This window comes from Vanellus vanellus (assembly GCF_965231255.1).
Source record: "Vanellus vanellus genome assembly, chromosome: 3".
NCBI classification, from domain to species: Eukaryota; Metazoa; Chordata; class Aves; order Charadriiformes; family Charadriidae; genus Vanellus; species Vanellus vanellus.
In genome coordinates this window covers 47,908,245-47,924,530 of record NC_138907.1, presented here as the reverse complement: position 1 = coordinate 47,924,530, position 16,286 = coordinate 47,908,245, and the positions used below count along the sequence as shown (strand labels likewise).

General features: G+C 45.2%; 1 protein-coding gene across 1 annotated transcript in view; it reads right to left on the bottom strand.

Moving 5' to 3' along the window:
* Positions 1–10,304: 10,304 nt before the first annotated feature.
* The window catches only part of CAPN9 (calpain 9), a gene marked incomplete at both ends in the record, with an annotated part of 29,168 nt that continues 23,186 nt past the window's right edge, over positions 10,305–16,286 (bottom strand). Inside the window, 5 exon segments of the mRNA XM_082481461.1 lie at positions 10,305–10,331; positions 11,154–11,212; positions 12,279–12,395; positions 13,077–13,155; positions 14,547–14,615. Coding sequence (XP_082337587.1) covers positions 10,305–10,331; positions 11,154–11,212; positions 12,279–12,395; positions 13,077–13,155; positions 14,547–14,615 — 351 coding nt within the window.

The window sequence follows — 16,286 nt, the reverse complement described above, 5'->3', positions numbered from 1 at the left end:
ACATCATTTTAGTCCAGCGTTGAAGTTATTCCAAAGAGAATTTCTCTGCTGAAATCCTTCAGGTATTCTCTTGATAACAGAAGGTACATCGAGACTCCTGTTCCTAGACTTCCACTGGAAGCAGGAGGCTCTGATCCTGGTATCAAACAGCAACGCTCACCTCAGGCTGAGCGCCGGCACGCAGCTCAAAAGCATCATTTTAACCTCCTGAAAAGACTGCAAAAAGCATCAGCTGAAGTGTCTTGGAGGCAGCCTCATGGTGGGAAGTGTAAGAAATAGACCTTTTAAGTCACTTGAGACGGTGGCACAGATGTCTTTGTGAGCACCAGCTGAAAGCACAGGCTAGTGGTAGAGCTAATGTCCCCACGCTTTGACAGGCTTTGTGCTGGGCCCTGCACAGGGACACTGCCCCGGTACGAAATCGCAGCCGGCCAGTTCACCACCAGCAACTCAAAAGGATTTCCACCAAGGTGTCCTGCAGAAGTGGCACCCACCAGTATGCAATAAAAGCCGGTGTTTGCTGGAGCAAGTCGTTCTCTGTACAGTTTATGGAGAAACTTAAATTCAAAATACACTGATGAACAGAAAAGGCTTTGGCATGATGGGGTTTGTTGATGGAGAGCACCCACAATGGCCGGTTCCCAGCTCACCGCAGGCACCAGCCGCAGTGGGCTCTTCCTTACAGCCACCATGTCTGGGTTCCCCACTTGGGCACACACGCACGTGCCTACGTCTTTCCTTCAGGTGTCCGTGAAACCCAGGGGATATTTTTGTTGGCTTTTCAAGCCCAACATGTTACTGAGTAACAGGAGAAACTGAATTTTACCCTTGGGACAGAGATGGGTCTGTAACTACGGGCAATTGCCTGTGCAAAGCCGGCTTGGGGCTTTGGTACCCTTGCCCAGTTAACTGGGAAACCGGATAATCCATGCATGGTGAAAAAAAAAGCTGGTGGTCAATTCCTATGGGGGACCAACTGCCCCACTGCTGGGGGCTGTTACTGAAGCCTTGTACACAAACCGTCTTACACACGTATAAAATACATGTATATAGAAAAAATAATTGTTTATATTACATATTTTATATAAAGTATATACACCTAACCTAATCTTGATATGCCTCTGCAGCAGTGTTTTTCAATGTCTTTCTCCCTTGTTTGTGCATCTGAGCGATGCTCAAGAGCAGAGAGACTACAGCAAGAAAAGCAATACCACTGAGTTAAAAAATGCAGCATTAGAAAACTAATGTTAGGTCTTCAAAGGTCTTTAAACCACTAATTCCCACTCCTGTGGTAGTTTGGTGTTAATGGTTTTTTAAGAGCTTGTTCTTAGTGATCAGGGAAACTACTAAATTAACAACTGCGGAGACTTAATTGTCCGAACACTTTCAATCATTTATTAGGGAAGGAAATCCCTGCCTGTAAATGAAGCCAGTGTAAGGTTATTTCATGTCAGGAGCAGTAACAACATATCAAAGCATTCACAAGCCATGAGTTAGGGCCACTAAAATTATCAACATGGTTTAGACTTCAAAAAATAATAAATTAGGGTTGATCTTTATTTATATTCTGGTTTCTGAACCTTTAAGACCTGCTCAAATGCCATTTTATGGATATTCTCTGTAATCACAAAAGCTGAAACTTCCCGTAAAATAGCTGGCAACTCTCACTTTCTCAGAGGCTTCTGGAGAAGGTGAAATTCTATGGCACTGACAGCACAACTGTAAAGGCTGCCAGCAAGGAAGGAGCCTTTCTTATCAAAATTTTGAGCAGCAGTGGGGTGATTTTCACCCTGCACAAGGCACAGACCATCTTTTCAGTGAGCCCAAATCAAGGGCTGTGCCTTTCCGCAGTAACCAGGGCAGAAGTACCTTGTCTGGTGCCTCCTGGGCTGTCTTAGGTCCCAGGTGTTGCATGGTAATGGCACCTTGCTGGAGAAATTTGCTGTGGTCTATGGAGGGAAATAAGGATGGGTCCCCGTTTGCCTCATGTAGGCATATTGTCCCTCTGCTGTGGGTGTTGTGGGTACATCCCTGCATCTGCCCACAGCACAGGTGGGCAGCCACTGCCTACCCAGCCCCTCAAGCCATCCTCACCAGGGTGTTTGGGGTGCAAGGTGGCCGTATCCCGGTAGCAAAGCTGCTCTGTCTATGCAGCTCTTCCAACCTCACCATGAGAGCTTTTTTTTTACTTCCAAAGAGGCATCCGGTTTTAGGCAACGCAGAAGTTAGATGATATGCCTGGAAGAGCATGAGGTCAGCTCTTTCAGTGGGCTATGGCATTCCTGAATGCAAAATTTATACACAGTTCAGACAGTTTCTTTCCAATGCCATCCAAAGGTGTTTGACTGATCAGGCTAACTGGTTTTACTGGAGGTCTTTACTTTATAAGCTAACATAAAAAAGACAAGTGTCCCATCCCCAGAAGCTACATAGAAATGGCCTCCTTTTCTCAGAAGGGCTTGCCCCATCCATCATTCCTCACCATCAGTGGACTATGTGGGACCCTCAGCCCCCCTGACAAACAGGTCTCTTCTCCTTGGGCCCTTCGGAATGGGGATGGAGTCTTTGCTTCTGGTTACTGAGGCTTAAACCTGCGACCACTACGGCTGTTTATAGCTTGCACGTTTTCATCGCACTGGCAGAAGGGAGCAGCACATTTTCTCCTTAGTGGGCCAAACTGGATCATCACCCAGTTAAACCAGACTTGCAGTGAAATATTTGTGGGCCACAGTGGGAGCTGCTAAGGGAGCCATCGCTCCCCAGCTCCTTGCATGCTCGCCGTGTCATACTCAACCCAGCGCCTACTTTCTTTTCCTCACACTGAGTGAGGAAGGACACTGAGTGTCTTTCCCACAGGGGTTATGCAAACTGCACCGTGACTCTTTTCCAGCTGGCCAGCCAGCTGTGCACCTGTTTTTGATCAAAATTTTTCTACTGTAGCTCTTGTTGGCTCAGAAAAGTGCTTTGACAAGCTTGAAATTTCCTGCCTCGGGAAGGAATAACATCTGTCTAAAAGAGCACCGTGGGTTCTGCTGGAGAGGTATTACCCATGAGCTGCAGAGAAAGTTGGACTTACTAAAAGAATCAGAAGCTGAAACAGCCCTCCTGGTGGCAGTACTAAAGATGTCCCAGAGCTCCTGGCTCCAGCATAGGACACAGCTTGGGTCACTGCCATTGTGGCACCTTCAGAAAGACACTTCTCAACTTCTGTTTCTTGTGCTCAATTTTTTTCCTACACCACTTCAAGAAAATGTAGCATATATGACATCTTTTTTAGGAATAAAGTCGGACACTCTTCAGCTGAACTTCATGAGGCAGAAAGCTGAGCTGAGGCCGCAGCTGATTGCGACTCATGCACATCCCTTTCCCCAGTGACATGCAGAAACCCTCCTTGAAACAGGAGAAATATTTATGCATGCTTTCACGCTGGCGAAGAAATCTGTGAGGATGGCAGTTTCTGTTCGATGGCCCCTCAAGTTGTGTCTCCACTCTCCTTGACCTGTGTCCTGATAAAACTTTCAGTAAGCTATTTATCAGGTAAATATGTAAACCAGCCGTCATCATATAAACATACGGTGTCAGTGACTGAGAGCTACCCTATTAATTGCTGACCCCATTTCTATTTCAGTCACTTGGCATGTCCTCTAGGAAATGAATGGGATCAGTCATGATAAATCCATTCTCTGTGGCACCAGATAATCCGTTTTCAAGCTGGAGCAGATGCTGAGATGCCCATCTGGCAGCCTGCTGCTGGGTGACCAAGGGGGTTGTACTGCAACGTGGCTGCATCCCTGAAGACTTGTGTTGGTGCCCTCTTATACAATAAATGGTTTTGCTACACAGTATTGTATCCTAAAATGCTCTGCTGAGGTATGGTGCATCCCACTCTTGCATGCTGCATGGAAAGGATGCATCTTTCTAAAGGTCCCACAGATTAATTCCTGGATGGCTGACAGCCTTTGATTTGGGTATTAAACTGATGCAGAAAGGCCGAGTGTCTAAAAACTAGAGGAGACTGGAGACAGGTAAATGCTATTTTAATTGCTCAAGGGTTTTGAGCCCAGATCTCCTGTTTCTGCTCTAACCACTGGCATATGAGACACTGTGGTGTGGTGGTAAGGGTCTTCTCAGCTCTCTGTGCTGGAGCCACTCCGCTTGCACTGAAACAAAATACTTCTTTGAGAGGCCCGGGAAGGTGCGGGGAGTGTATAAATATTTAAAAGTATGATTTGCTGGTCAGACAAGGAGAACACTTGCCACGAAGCACTTTTAACCACCGAGAGAAGCAGAAACTGCATCCTGGCAGTGGCTGCCCTGAGCGCTGGGCTGGAGAGTTGGACGTGGCTTTGCTCTCTGGCCCCAGTGGTCCTTAATACTGCCCTGCACGGCCGCAGCTGGAGGGGCTGGAGGAGCCAAGCCAGTGCCCTCAGCCTTCAGCAGGCAGGCATGGGCTGCCGCCCCCTCGGGCAACAGTAAGAGCTCCTCTTGGACCCTGCCTGCTGATGCCCCCGGAGCAAACACCCTCGCTCAGGTCCAGGGACAGGCCCTGACGCTGCCCCACGAAACCGTGAGCGCCCTATCAAGGAGGGGAGAGGAAGACACCGGGTCCGAAGCAGCGAGCGCCCTCCCAGAACAGCACAGCCCTTTTCCCTCGAGGCAGTTTGTTTTCACTGTATTTGTGTCCCCGGGACCCAGCTGCTTAGCAACTGGATAAAATTGTCACAAAATGCTGGCAGTGCCCTCCCTGCCAGGGCAGGAGCTGGGCTGTGTCCCTGGGGGGAGGCTGCCTGCCAGGCGAGGTGGCCCCGCAGCACTCATGGGTGACCCCCCATCTCTGTCCCTGGCCACGCCGGTGGACTGTCCCAAAGATGTGAGGGAATTTGGCCCATGCACGTGGCAAACACGCAGGCAGCTCCCCCCCGGCTGCCTGCAAAGCAGGTGGCAGCCCTGGGGCAGATGAAACATGTACACGCTTGATCATGACGCCGTGTTGGATCTGAGCACATAAATGTTTGGAGTATTCTCGTGAAGTACCTGAAAATGAAAATATTCACCATTCCTGGCTGGATTTGGGGGAGACGGGTTTAAATACACTGTCTTACTTTGGTTCAGGGCATTTTAAATAAAAACAAAGAAAAATGGCAATGAAGACTTATGGCTATATACTTTTGGGGCCAGAAGGAGAACAGGCATGTGACTAGTGCCTGCTGCCACCCTTGCCCTGTTTGACTCCTCTGCCTCTGTGGATAATGGTCAAAGAGGTACCCAGGCTACCCAGAAGGCCAAAACCAGCTCAGCAGAGCTGACTTCCCTTGAAGGACCATGCGAAGGGCAAGGGATGAAAATTAATTAGTTTTTGGGACAGCAGCTTATAACACACTTGCCCTTCTAAGTGGCTGACATGCAAAAGATCGTTGCTGGCAATTGCTGACAGCTTGTGTGTTTACCTCAATAAGCAAGTATTTGTAATCCATTTTAGAAATGTTGAAGTTCCAGCCTTACTGGGAACATTATAAACTGCCCTCAGCACTCTGATGTGCTTCCAAAACATATGCTGCCACAAGTCACAAAGCACAAAGACTCAAATATTTCAGGGAGGAGGTGGGAGAGAAGCGAGGAGATGATGCAGTTGAAATGAAAATGATTTAGATAACTCAGTATCTATTCACAAATATTTAATTTTCATGACTGGAAGCAATCACAACTGTTATAAGTGGAGTGAACCGCCATATCACTTCTACCATCTCTCCTGCCTGATGTCACAGCACCAAAATATGGGGCCTTTGCCAGCAGTCAGATGGCTAAAACTTCACTTTTTTCTTTCCCAGGCCCCCAATACCTCATACACCCTCCTGTGCTGACACATCTTTATGTGTTTGGGGGCCAGCAAAAACCTTAGTGGGGATTAAAATAGGCCTGTGAAAAAAATGTGATTTTCTGAGGCAGGTATTGCTCCTGAGCCACTCCCTGAGAGCTTTTTGAAGAAGCATGGGATGCTTCTGGCCACGCTTGTGCCCAAAATATTTACTGACAATTTCTATCTCTGTTTGGACAGAGAAACGGCAAAATACAATTTCACTTTTTTTTCGGTTTCTTTGCATTTTTATGGCAGTTCTTCATGGTCCTTTTCACTAACTGTAGCCCTTGTGGCTTCAGCAACAGGTTGGACAGGAAACCTTCTTCGAGACAGGAAAAAACCATTGCCAAATCTACCATCAGAAATTGTTCAAATGGTGGAGGTGGGTGAGCTTGGGACAAACTCCGAATAAATCCCCTGTCAAAAGGCTTACGCCTTGAGTTAATGTCATTCCCTTAAACTCAGAAATGTGCTGTGCACTGCCAAAAATCTTGGGGAGCTGAGGCTGCTGAGAGGGAGCAGGGGAGCAGAGGAGAGACAACTAGGGCCAGGGGCAGCAGCCAGCACCTGCTAACATCTTTCCTGTGGCTTTAGCAGCAAGTTTTAGAGAGGGATTTTTGGTTCTGTGAGGGAGTGGGAGAGCATGCTCACATTGCCACCCTGCAGCTAAGTGATTGCTATTTTTTTTCCAGTAGCACAGTTATGAAAAATGCCTCTCATGTTCCCCATTAAAGTTGCTATTAGCAGACAGGCAGGGCTCCCAGCATGAGCCAGTTCTTGCTAACAAGGTCTGTGTGTACCACATTAGGGAATGTACCACTCACATGGCTTTCAGAGCATCGTAAGTGATTCACCGTAGCTCCTGTAATGGTACAGACCCAAACGTATCTGCATCTCCTGTTAGGGAAGGCAGCAAAGCCTAGCTTTAAATTCAAGATCCTTGATTAAAAGAAAAGAAGAGCGGCAAGCCCAAACCCCTGCTCCCGTGCGCTGAGTTGCCCTCGTGCTCAAACACCAGGAGGGTGCAGTGCTAACAAGGACTATCATATTTGGATGGGGCTGTGAAGTCAAACGTCTCTCACGCCCCCACTCAGTCGCTCCCATGAGCAGTATAATAGCAGACTGAAAAAATCTTTACCAGGGATTATATAATCCTCCATCTTCACATGCACTTAGTTCTAAGGTTACTTTTCCCTTTTGAAGGTGGGCCTTACTCCAATGCAGCAGGAAAATGGTCTAGTGTGTAGGATAAGGGGGAGCAGTTGCTGTTCTTCACCTTGATTTTAGCAAGGCTTTCAGCACAGGCACTCGTAATATCCTTATAGCCCAAGTGGTGAGATAGGGACTGTGCTGCAACAGACTCTGGGTGGCCATGGGCCCGCCCGGTCATATGTATAGGTTTTCTTGTGCTTAACTCCCCTTACATGCACGTCTGCTGTAGCCTCGGGTGTTGTGTAAACCCCAAGGTAGGACGGGGACTTGGGTCTCTGCAGCGGGCTGGCCAGCCAGGAAAGCGACTTGATTTGTAAAGAACTTGGATGTTAGTTCTCAAATTCCTTGTGACACAGTCAGCAGGAAACAGCTCCGAGTGGGCAGAAAATACCTCAGGGTGGTTTTTTTCTTAAATGCATGAATTTTCTTTTAAATGCAGAGGAGATTTTAGCTTGTGCCCCATTGCTCCCACCCCAATATGAATCACTTATATCAATCCTGACTCCTCCAAGACTTTCCCAGCTCCGAGCAGAGAAACAGAAAACTACACTGGAGACGCCAGGCACTAAGACATCTCTTTTCTCCTGCATAGCTTGTGAAGATTGCTATAGAAAGAAAATATAGTACAACAAATTTGTGTCCACATCCAAGCTTGCACAATGAACCAGTTAAGGATCTGTGACTTTTTTTTTAAGTATGTGGCTGAGTGTTTGTGGAGCGGTCTAGATTTTAATCCAAACTTTCACAAATTTAGACAGCTGCCTCCAGTGCTGTCAAAAGGGCATACAATCAGCACATCTGAAAATCAATACACCTCATGGGGCTGAGTGCCTCGGTTAATCAAATACTGCAACCATTAGCTTTTGCTCAGCTGTCAGTTAGCTCCAGAGCATTTTCTGCATAGTTTCAAGATTATAATTGTTAGAGAAAAAAGAAAGTAGGTATTTTAAACATCATGGTCCCTGTGTTTTTTCCTTGTTTGAACTTCACCTGTACTGCAGCTTGATTTTCCTTCCAGAGTTGCTCATTAGGTAAATTCAGGGGTCAATACTTGGTCCAATTTTGTTTAATATATTCATTAATGACCTGGATGAGGGGGCAGAGTGTATCCTCAGTAAGTTCGCTGATGATACCAAACTGGGTGGGGTGGCTGACACCCCAGAGGGCCGTGCTGCCATCCAGCGTGACCTGGACAGGCTGGAGAGCTGGGCAGAGAAGAACCTAATGAGGTTCAACAAAAGCAAGTGCAAGGTCCTGCACCTGGGGAGGAAGAATGTAATGCACCAGTATAGGTTAGGGGCGGACCTGCTGGGAAGTAGCTCTGAGGAGAAGGATCTGGGGGTCGTGGTAGACGGTAAATTATCCATGGCCCAGCAATGTGCCCTTGTTGCCAAAAAGGCCAATGGAATCCTGGGCTGCATAGGGAAGAGTGTGGCCAGTAGGTCGAGGGAGGTCATTCTCCCCCTCTACTCTGCACTGGTGAGGCCACAACTGGAATACTGTGTCCAATTTTGGGCTCCCCAGTTCAAGAGGGACAGGGAACTGCTGGAGCGAGTCCAGCGAAGGGCAACTAAGATGATTAAAGGATTGGAGCATCTGCCTTATGAGGAAAGGCTGAGAGAGCTGGGACTCTTTAGCCTGGAGAAGAGAAGGCTGAGGGGAGACCTTATTATGGTGTACAAGTATCTAAAGGGTGGGTTGAAGGAGGATGGAGCCAGGCTCTTCTCAATAGTTCCCAGCGACAGGACGAGGGGCAATGGGCACAAGTTAGAACACAGGAAGTTCCGTTCAAATACAAGGAAAAACTTCTTTACGGTGAGGGTGACAGAGCACTGGCACAGGCTGCCCAGGGAGGGTGTGGAGTCCCCTTCTCTGGAGATTTTCAAGACCCGCCTGGATGCAGTCCTGAGTAATGTGCTCTGGGCAATCCTGCTTTAGCAGGGGAGTTGGACTAGATGATCTCTAGAGGTCCATTCCAACTCTGAAAATTCCGTGATTCCGTGAAATCTAGAGAAAACAAACCCCTGGCTGTCTCAGTGATTCCTCAGTAGGGAATGCAAGGCTATTCTACGGCCATCTGTTTCACTGCAGAAAAGGTTTTAGAAAACCAATCCAGGCAGTTGATTCATTATGAAATAGACATAAGTTATGAAGATAATCATGGAAACAAATCCTATGAAGACCTCTTAAGTCCCTGGCTGCTATTACAGTTATTTTTTAAGTCAGCACTGGCTACCCATGTCACATGAATAATACTATGTAAGTCACAGACGCAAAATAGCGATAGCTGCAGAGATCAGGGCCTTACCAATGGTTACATTTAATTAATATAAAATGATTATAGTTGCTCTTCTGGAGCATGGTTGGTGTGGGACACAATCTCGGACCGCCTCAGGGAAAAAGGCCCTAGACAAGAGCTCACTGTCTCAGAAGGCATGTGTTTCTCTGAAGATGAAGGCAAGCTGTGTGCAACTCTGCAGAGACTGGCTCGTGAGACATGCTTTGGCCACAGGGCGAAGCGTGTAACAGAGAAACTTTGTTGGTAGCAGACGAAGGACTAAGGGAAGGTGAGATGCAACAATTTTTCTGTAAATTAAATCTTTGATGAATGTCAGACCTTAGCTTAAGCATCCTTCTAAGGAAGCCTGGACCAGGAACTTCTGTCATAAATATTCAAGGATGAATTTTCATCCATACATTCCCTAATCTTCCTTTGATCTCAGTCCATCAGACTGCAATTCATGTGGCCATGGCAGGAAACTTGTTACGTAGCCGCACAGCATGCCTGGAAGTAAATTCCAAACTGAACAAAGTTTTACCCAATCTTATGTTTTCAAAAGCACCTTACAGTAATCTGTAGCCAAGCAGCAATAAAGACTTTTAATCTCTGTGGTATGTACTGTGCTGAAACTAAATAAAATCCTATTTCATAAGAGCCTGTGGTCACTCAGGGACATCAGTTTCAGTCTATTTGAGGCAAGAGTGCTCCATCCAAGTGTCTCTTACAGTAACAAATCCAGTGTCAGGCTTTACCAAAAAAAAAAAACCCAAAATGTGACCTGACTGTTGAACTCAACAACTCGATGGGGCTGGAGACCAGAAAGGGTGGGCAGCATGTGTACTCCTCCGCACGAAAGCTCCTGCTAAAGTTTGCATGTGAAGAGGACCTCAGCTGTTGGGCAGAAGCCTCAGCAGCAATGTCGCAAGAAACTCCCGACATCCAAGTCAGACTTCTTCAGATGTTCATTGCCAGGTTGATGAACTAATATGGGAAGAAAGATCAACTTTACAACAAATTATTTTGGGTCCTTCCCCCTCCTCCTCCCTTTCCCCAAACAAAAGAGAGTTGTTCAAAAGCAGCGCCTTGCTCTGAATTGACCCCATGCAGGGAAGAGGACCTTTGCTCACTATGCTTTTATGTCCTGTCATGAAAGAGCAACCTCAGTCAGCATTTACTTCTGTCTTTGCAGGGAAGGAGGCAGAGCTCTCCGAGCACTAGATGCTGATAATGGCAATGATTTTGCTTGCATCCCAGCAGTCCACACAGGCTCCTATGTTTGTTGTGCCAGGGAATTCATTGTGCCTTGCCCCAGGAAGCTTTGGGTTAGCGTAAAATGAGAAACAGCCCATGTGTGCAACAGGGAGGCAATAAGAGCAGAAGAAAATAACAAGCCTGGTCTGAGCAGTGCAACAAGCAGAGGATGGACACACACAGGAAAGGCTGATGTGAACTCCTGGCGGATTCAGGGAGAGTGAAAGACTCCCCGCCACAGTCTGCTGCTTCCCCCTTCCCCTATTGCAAGCTGGCACCCAGGGAAGGAAAAAGCAGAGAATCTAGAAAGGGCCATGGGAAGCTGTTAATATGCCACAGGGCAAGGAATGAAGGAAACAGCGCAGAGGAGATGTAATCAGTGCGTGCACTTTAAAGCCCCAGCCCTGCTGAAATTTATGGTATGTCCTCTGCACTCTCATGGACATGGATGTCAACTGAAGTGTTATGCAGAAATACTCCAGTTTTTACAAGAGGACAAAGCTCTAGAGAAACCCCATCATTTTGTCAGTGTTTATGAAGCTGTGCTCATACCTCGCCTATATTCAGGTTAATGAACTCCTTGTTTTTCACACTCAGTGCTTGGAATACTCCTGAAATGAAAAACAGGACACCGGTGCTATAAATACACTTCATTCATATTCATATATGAGCTCCCCAACCCACAATGATGGGTGGCCGTGCCAAGGAGAGGGAGGGCCTGGCGCAAAGATGGATCACTTAGGATTGCTTGGTGGTGGTAGCTGCTCCAACAAAACAGTCATAGAGTCATAGAATCATAGAATGGCTTAGAAGAGGAAATGTCTTGCTGACTTAAAGCCTTTGTGCAAGTCTTACTTCAGAACTTGACTGGAGGTGGGTATTCTGGATGTGCTAAACGGTGGGATTTGGATGATTCTCCAAAATGAAGCCATACAATCCGCATTTCTTTATATATCTTATTTAACTTTTCCCTCTCAATTGTTTAATACTTCTATTGCCACAGGTTGAACCAGGAAGCAAAGAGAAGAACAAAACAAAAAAGTATCACTCAAGAAAGTTGATTCTGCTTCTCATAGAGTGAGTTGCATTTGATTTGAATTTGGAGCCACACTAACTAATGATCACTTCAGCATTTATCCAGCAATTTTACCTATCATCTCTATTACCTCTGCTCTAGAAAACAGACCCTGTGCACAAATGAACTGAGACCTAGGGTGCCTCAAGGTACAGGGAAATGTATCTTCAGCCAAAAGTGGACAGGTTATGTAAAAGGTAGAGGAGATATCTGGCCAAGAGCCTGCCAATTATCCCTTTGCATGAGGCATAAGCGATACTTGAACCTTGAAATCCTGTGGTCCCAAATTAAGCTCATGGGTGAGCCACAAGAAAAGCTATAACACGGACTTTGCTAGCATTCATCACATGCCTTCTATGTTGCCGCAGAGTTTATGAAGCACTATCTATTCACATGGAGAAATTTTCCATTAGCAGCAGAACATTTTTCACGTTACAGGAGGAAAGCCATCCTAAAAGCAAATGCTAAACACAGCTCCTTTTTGTTAGCTGTTCAATGTACACACTTGATCTCAGATATTGTGCAATATGCTCAGTGACCGCCAAAAGTGGAACATTTTTTTTTTCAAAGGGGAAGAAATTCCTGAGGAAGAAGATACTCACGACTCGCATTCTCTAAGCGAATTAAGCAGTTCAGAAAATCATCAAATTCAATCTGGAGTTGTTCGTCAGAATATCGGAGGACAATCAGTTGCAGCAAGTAGTTGTTGAGTTGGTATCCTTCCCAAAGACACACACACACAGAAAGGAAAAGTGAGCACCTTCTTAGGCCAGGGAGGAATCTGCAAATCTCTGCTAACTAATCTTGAAGACCAGTTAATGGGAAGGTACTCTATGGCACACATCCATCCAGAAAGCTATCATACCACGAAGTTCTTTCAGCTTGCAATGAATAACGAACTCTGAACACGAAATGTTGCAGTCACTGCAGTTTCTAGTCCATGCACTTTTTGATGTATGTGGGACCATTCTGCCTCCTTGAAATTTGGAGGGTTTTCTGCAAAACTGGGTGGTTTAATAAAAATAACTTGTGATGCAATACAAATGTACTGACTGCTCTTCATTGCAAACAGCTTACTCACTGTTCCTCCAACCCTCAAGAGGAGAGGGACTGTGAAGTGGTTTGTTTCAGGGTCTAACCCTGCACGCGTGCAGCCCTGTTCAGTTAACAGGGTTCAACAAAAATGTAAAGATTGCTGTGACCGACTGCCCTGCAGGGTTGGGGATAGCTGGGGCAAAATTAGTCCACTCAATGTCCCCTCTAGGTGCCCAGGTCCTCTCTGGGGTTTAGTTCTCCTCCCTGTTCCGGGGCTCTCAGCCTGCACGATTGGTTGCAGACCTCTTCGCCCACAGCCAATCTGCCTGACAGGCTTCCCAGGTAAAACGCAGGGCTTGTCTTACCTGCAGCTTTAAGAGCACTGCGAAGCTCATAGGAGGACATGGAGCCAGACTTATCAAAGTCAAATTGAAGAAAGATATTCTGTTATGAAAGGAGCACATGGAAAGTTCAGTATTTGTATATGAAAGGGAACACAGATATGGGATAGAAAGGCAAGGTGTTTATCTCTGACTGTGTAGCATAAGCTTTCAAGAAAGCTGACAAGACTTTGGTCTAGATCCAGTCTGATTTTGTAAAAGGAGCAAATCTGGGTCCCAATTCTCTTTGTCATATGAATAGGTTGTTGTGAAACTTAAACAAGTACTGCCAAACACAAGCATTCAAAAATAGAGAGCTGCTCTGCGTAAAAAAATTCATGATTTTTTAAAAGGTGTTTTTATCTGGGAAGGGTGTATTTTTATTTGTCTTTTAACTCTTAACTGAGGCATTCTCTTCATCTTGTTTTATGTTTTTCTCTATAGACCTGAAGGCTAGAGGTAAATTATTTAACATGAAGTTGAGGTTGTCACTTACTAGGTATAAAAAATCTAAGCTTTCACATTCGTGGTAAAACCAAGACAACTGGTACAAACGGTTTGAATTCTGACCTATATATTAGGTAATTATTAAGCTGCAGTCAAATTCAATCCTTTTAATGAGATGACAAACACAATTCTCCCTTGGAATATGAGTTATTTAGAGTTGTCGTCACATTCAGCTAAAAATTTTCCATCAGATATTTGTGGAAATCTTCCTATAGGATACAAAGATTTTTCAAACCCCCTTGTTAAAAGACAATGCACCTTTTGTTGAAAGAGATATGACATTAGTACCCAGAAAATGTGTTTGCTACTTCTGATGGGGTAGACAAGAAGCAGAGAACTGCGTATTTGGAATGCTTCGGTGAAGCATGAATTCAGAAGAAACTATTAATGACCATGAGGAAACAATTATGATGTCTTTCTTTGAATATTCAGTCTGTGGCCTGATTATGCAAGCCTGCTTATTCCTACTGCCATATATAATGGCAGGGAAATGTGTTTAAAATTAGAATCAACACTTTCCCAGACTTCAGTAGAGTTGACTCCTGAAAGATCAATAAAGGAAATGCAATGACTTAGGAAATGATTGTTTCCTACCAGTCATGAATCATCACTTTCTTCTGTACAACAGCAATAATGGAAACTCCTTAAGTTTCGTTTTGATTGGCTTCCTTATTAATGCCCATTGCGTTCTTTATCCCAAACATAGTTGATGTGCTTACAAAAATCTCTGTTATTTCCAGAAAACCATTATGGTTTAGCATCATGGAAAGCTAAGAATGTCTTTGACCATCCAAAACAAGCCCCCATACTTTTAAAACATTTGTTTTGAGTTAAAATTCGTGGCTTGTAAACACTCCTGTCTCCATTTTTGTCTGTGCATACAAAATAAACTATGCAGGAAATAGCTAATGAAATGGAGAAAAAAAGACAATGAATAATGTCACCTACTATCCATTTCTTCATTTTTTCCCAGAAAACTTTGAACTCATTAAATTCCAGTTTCCCGTTGCCACTGGTCTGGTAATCTGACTTAAGGAAAAGGATTTGTTACGTGAAGGTCCAAATTCTGTCTGGATTTATCCGCGCTGTTCCTTTAAGCAGAAAACATTATGTTGCCTGGAAAGCCTAAGGTGCCTCTGAAACCAATACTGGGATTTCTCATGAGGTGCAGCTCAAGCAGTTACAGTTATGGCTGTGGCTGTGACACTTGGGGAACATTATGTGATATAAAAACACAGCTGAGCAATGCAGGCTCTATGGGAGAAAGAAAGACAGATTGTTCTAAGGCAAGAACAGCTTTGGATATAAATGGGATATAAATGATTCAGACAATTAAATGACCTGATTAAAACAAATTGCTACTGTATTTGAAGGAGTTAGTCAACCAATGTGCTATTCAGTATTTTTATCTAGAGACCAGGGTCTGTTGCAATGGCTCAGACAAAAATTAATGGGAGTTGTGGGGTGAGACTGGCAAAATCTGGCCCTTATGGTCTGAAAAAAATGTCTGTAGAACAGTTCTGAGCGGCAGGGATTAGATCTGCCTGGCATTCCCTCTGCCTGAAGTATGAGAGTCTTAATACTTATTTTACTGATTTAGTGATGTCATCCAAGCACAGCTCCCTTGCAGGAGGGGGCACTTGCTCAGAAATGCTAAACAAGGAATGGGCCCATTCCCTTTCCAACCATCCATTCCCCTTCCTCTTTCCATCTTAGTTGTTAGGACAAAGCCCTTGCTTAGATGGACACTAGCTCAGCGAGCATCCACAAAGGTTAAAATGTGCCAAGCAGGGTCTAGCTAACGCCTGCCGTTACTTAAGCACCTATACCGGTGACATTATTGAGGGCACCCACATATCCAGGGACATTATCACTCCTGCATTATCACTTTTTACCCAGCCGGGTTCTTCTTCCTGGGGTCATGTAGAGCTCTGACCCCGCTCTGTGCCACTGCATAGTGACTATAACCAGAAAATTTCGTAGCACATGACATGGACGGGACTCTGCCAGCATTGATTCGGGTTCACATTCATGTCATTTTGCTCCTCCATTGTGCTCCAAATACCATGTCCACAGTGTGATGGTTGTGTCTGCATTCCTCGCGCTTCCAAAGCAGATGAAGAGACGTCTCCCCATTTATTCAAAACTATGCAGAGATTTGCTTGGAAGCATTGCAAATCATGGAAACTATTTAGTTATATCCTAAATAGTAAACGTAGGAAGGACTGCTGCCATGCTCCTGGGTTAAGTGCAGCCCCTGGCTCTGTCCCAATACCATGTAAGGATGAGATGTGAACATGGACCAGGTCCCTACAGAAGCTTGGTTTTCAAGGGAGGAAGTTTAGGACTGGTCCCCTGTTTCTTATTGCATATGCATGGTGACTGATCTGCACTGAATTTTAACATTATGGACGTAGCTTTTACAGGATAAAATTTTGCCTGTTTTGGTTTTCTGTTAGAAATGTTTGAGAGGATGTTACCTCTGTCATGGACTGGAGCAATAAAAGCAAAAGACAAGAACTTCTCAGCTGAACAAGCAAGACATAAACCAAAAGTTAGATACTTGCTTTGTCAGGACTGTATCTGTTTTGTCTCAAGTGTAACAAAATTGTCTATCAGAAAAGCATACCGCAAAAAAGAGCTCTACGTGAGGAGAAACCATTCTAAGCAAACTCAACAGGCACCAGA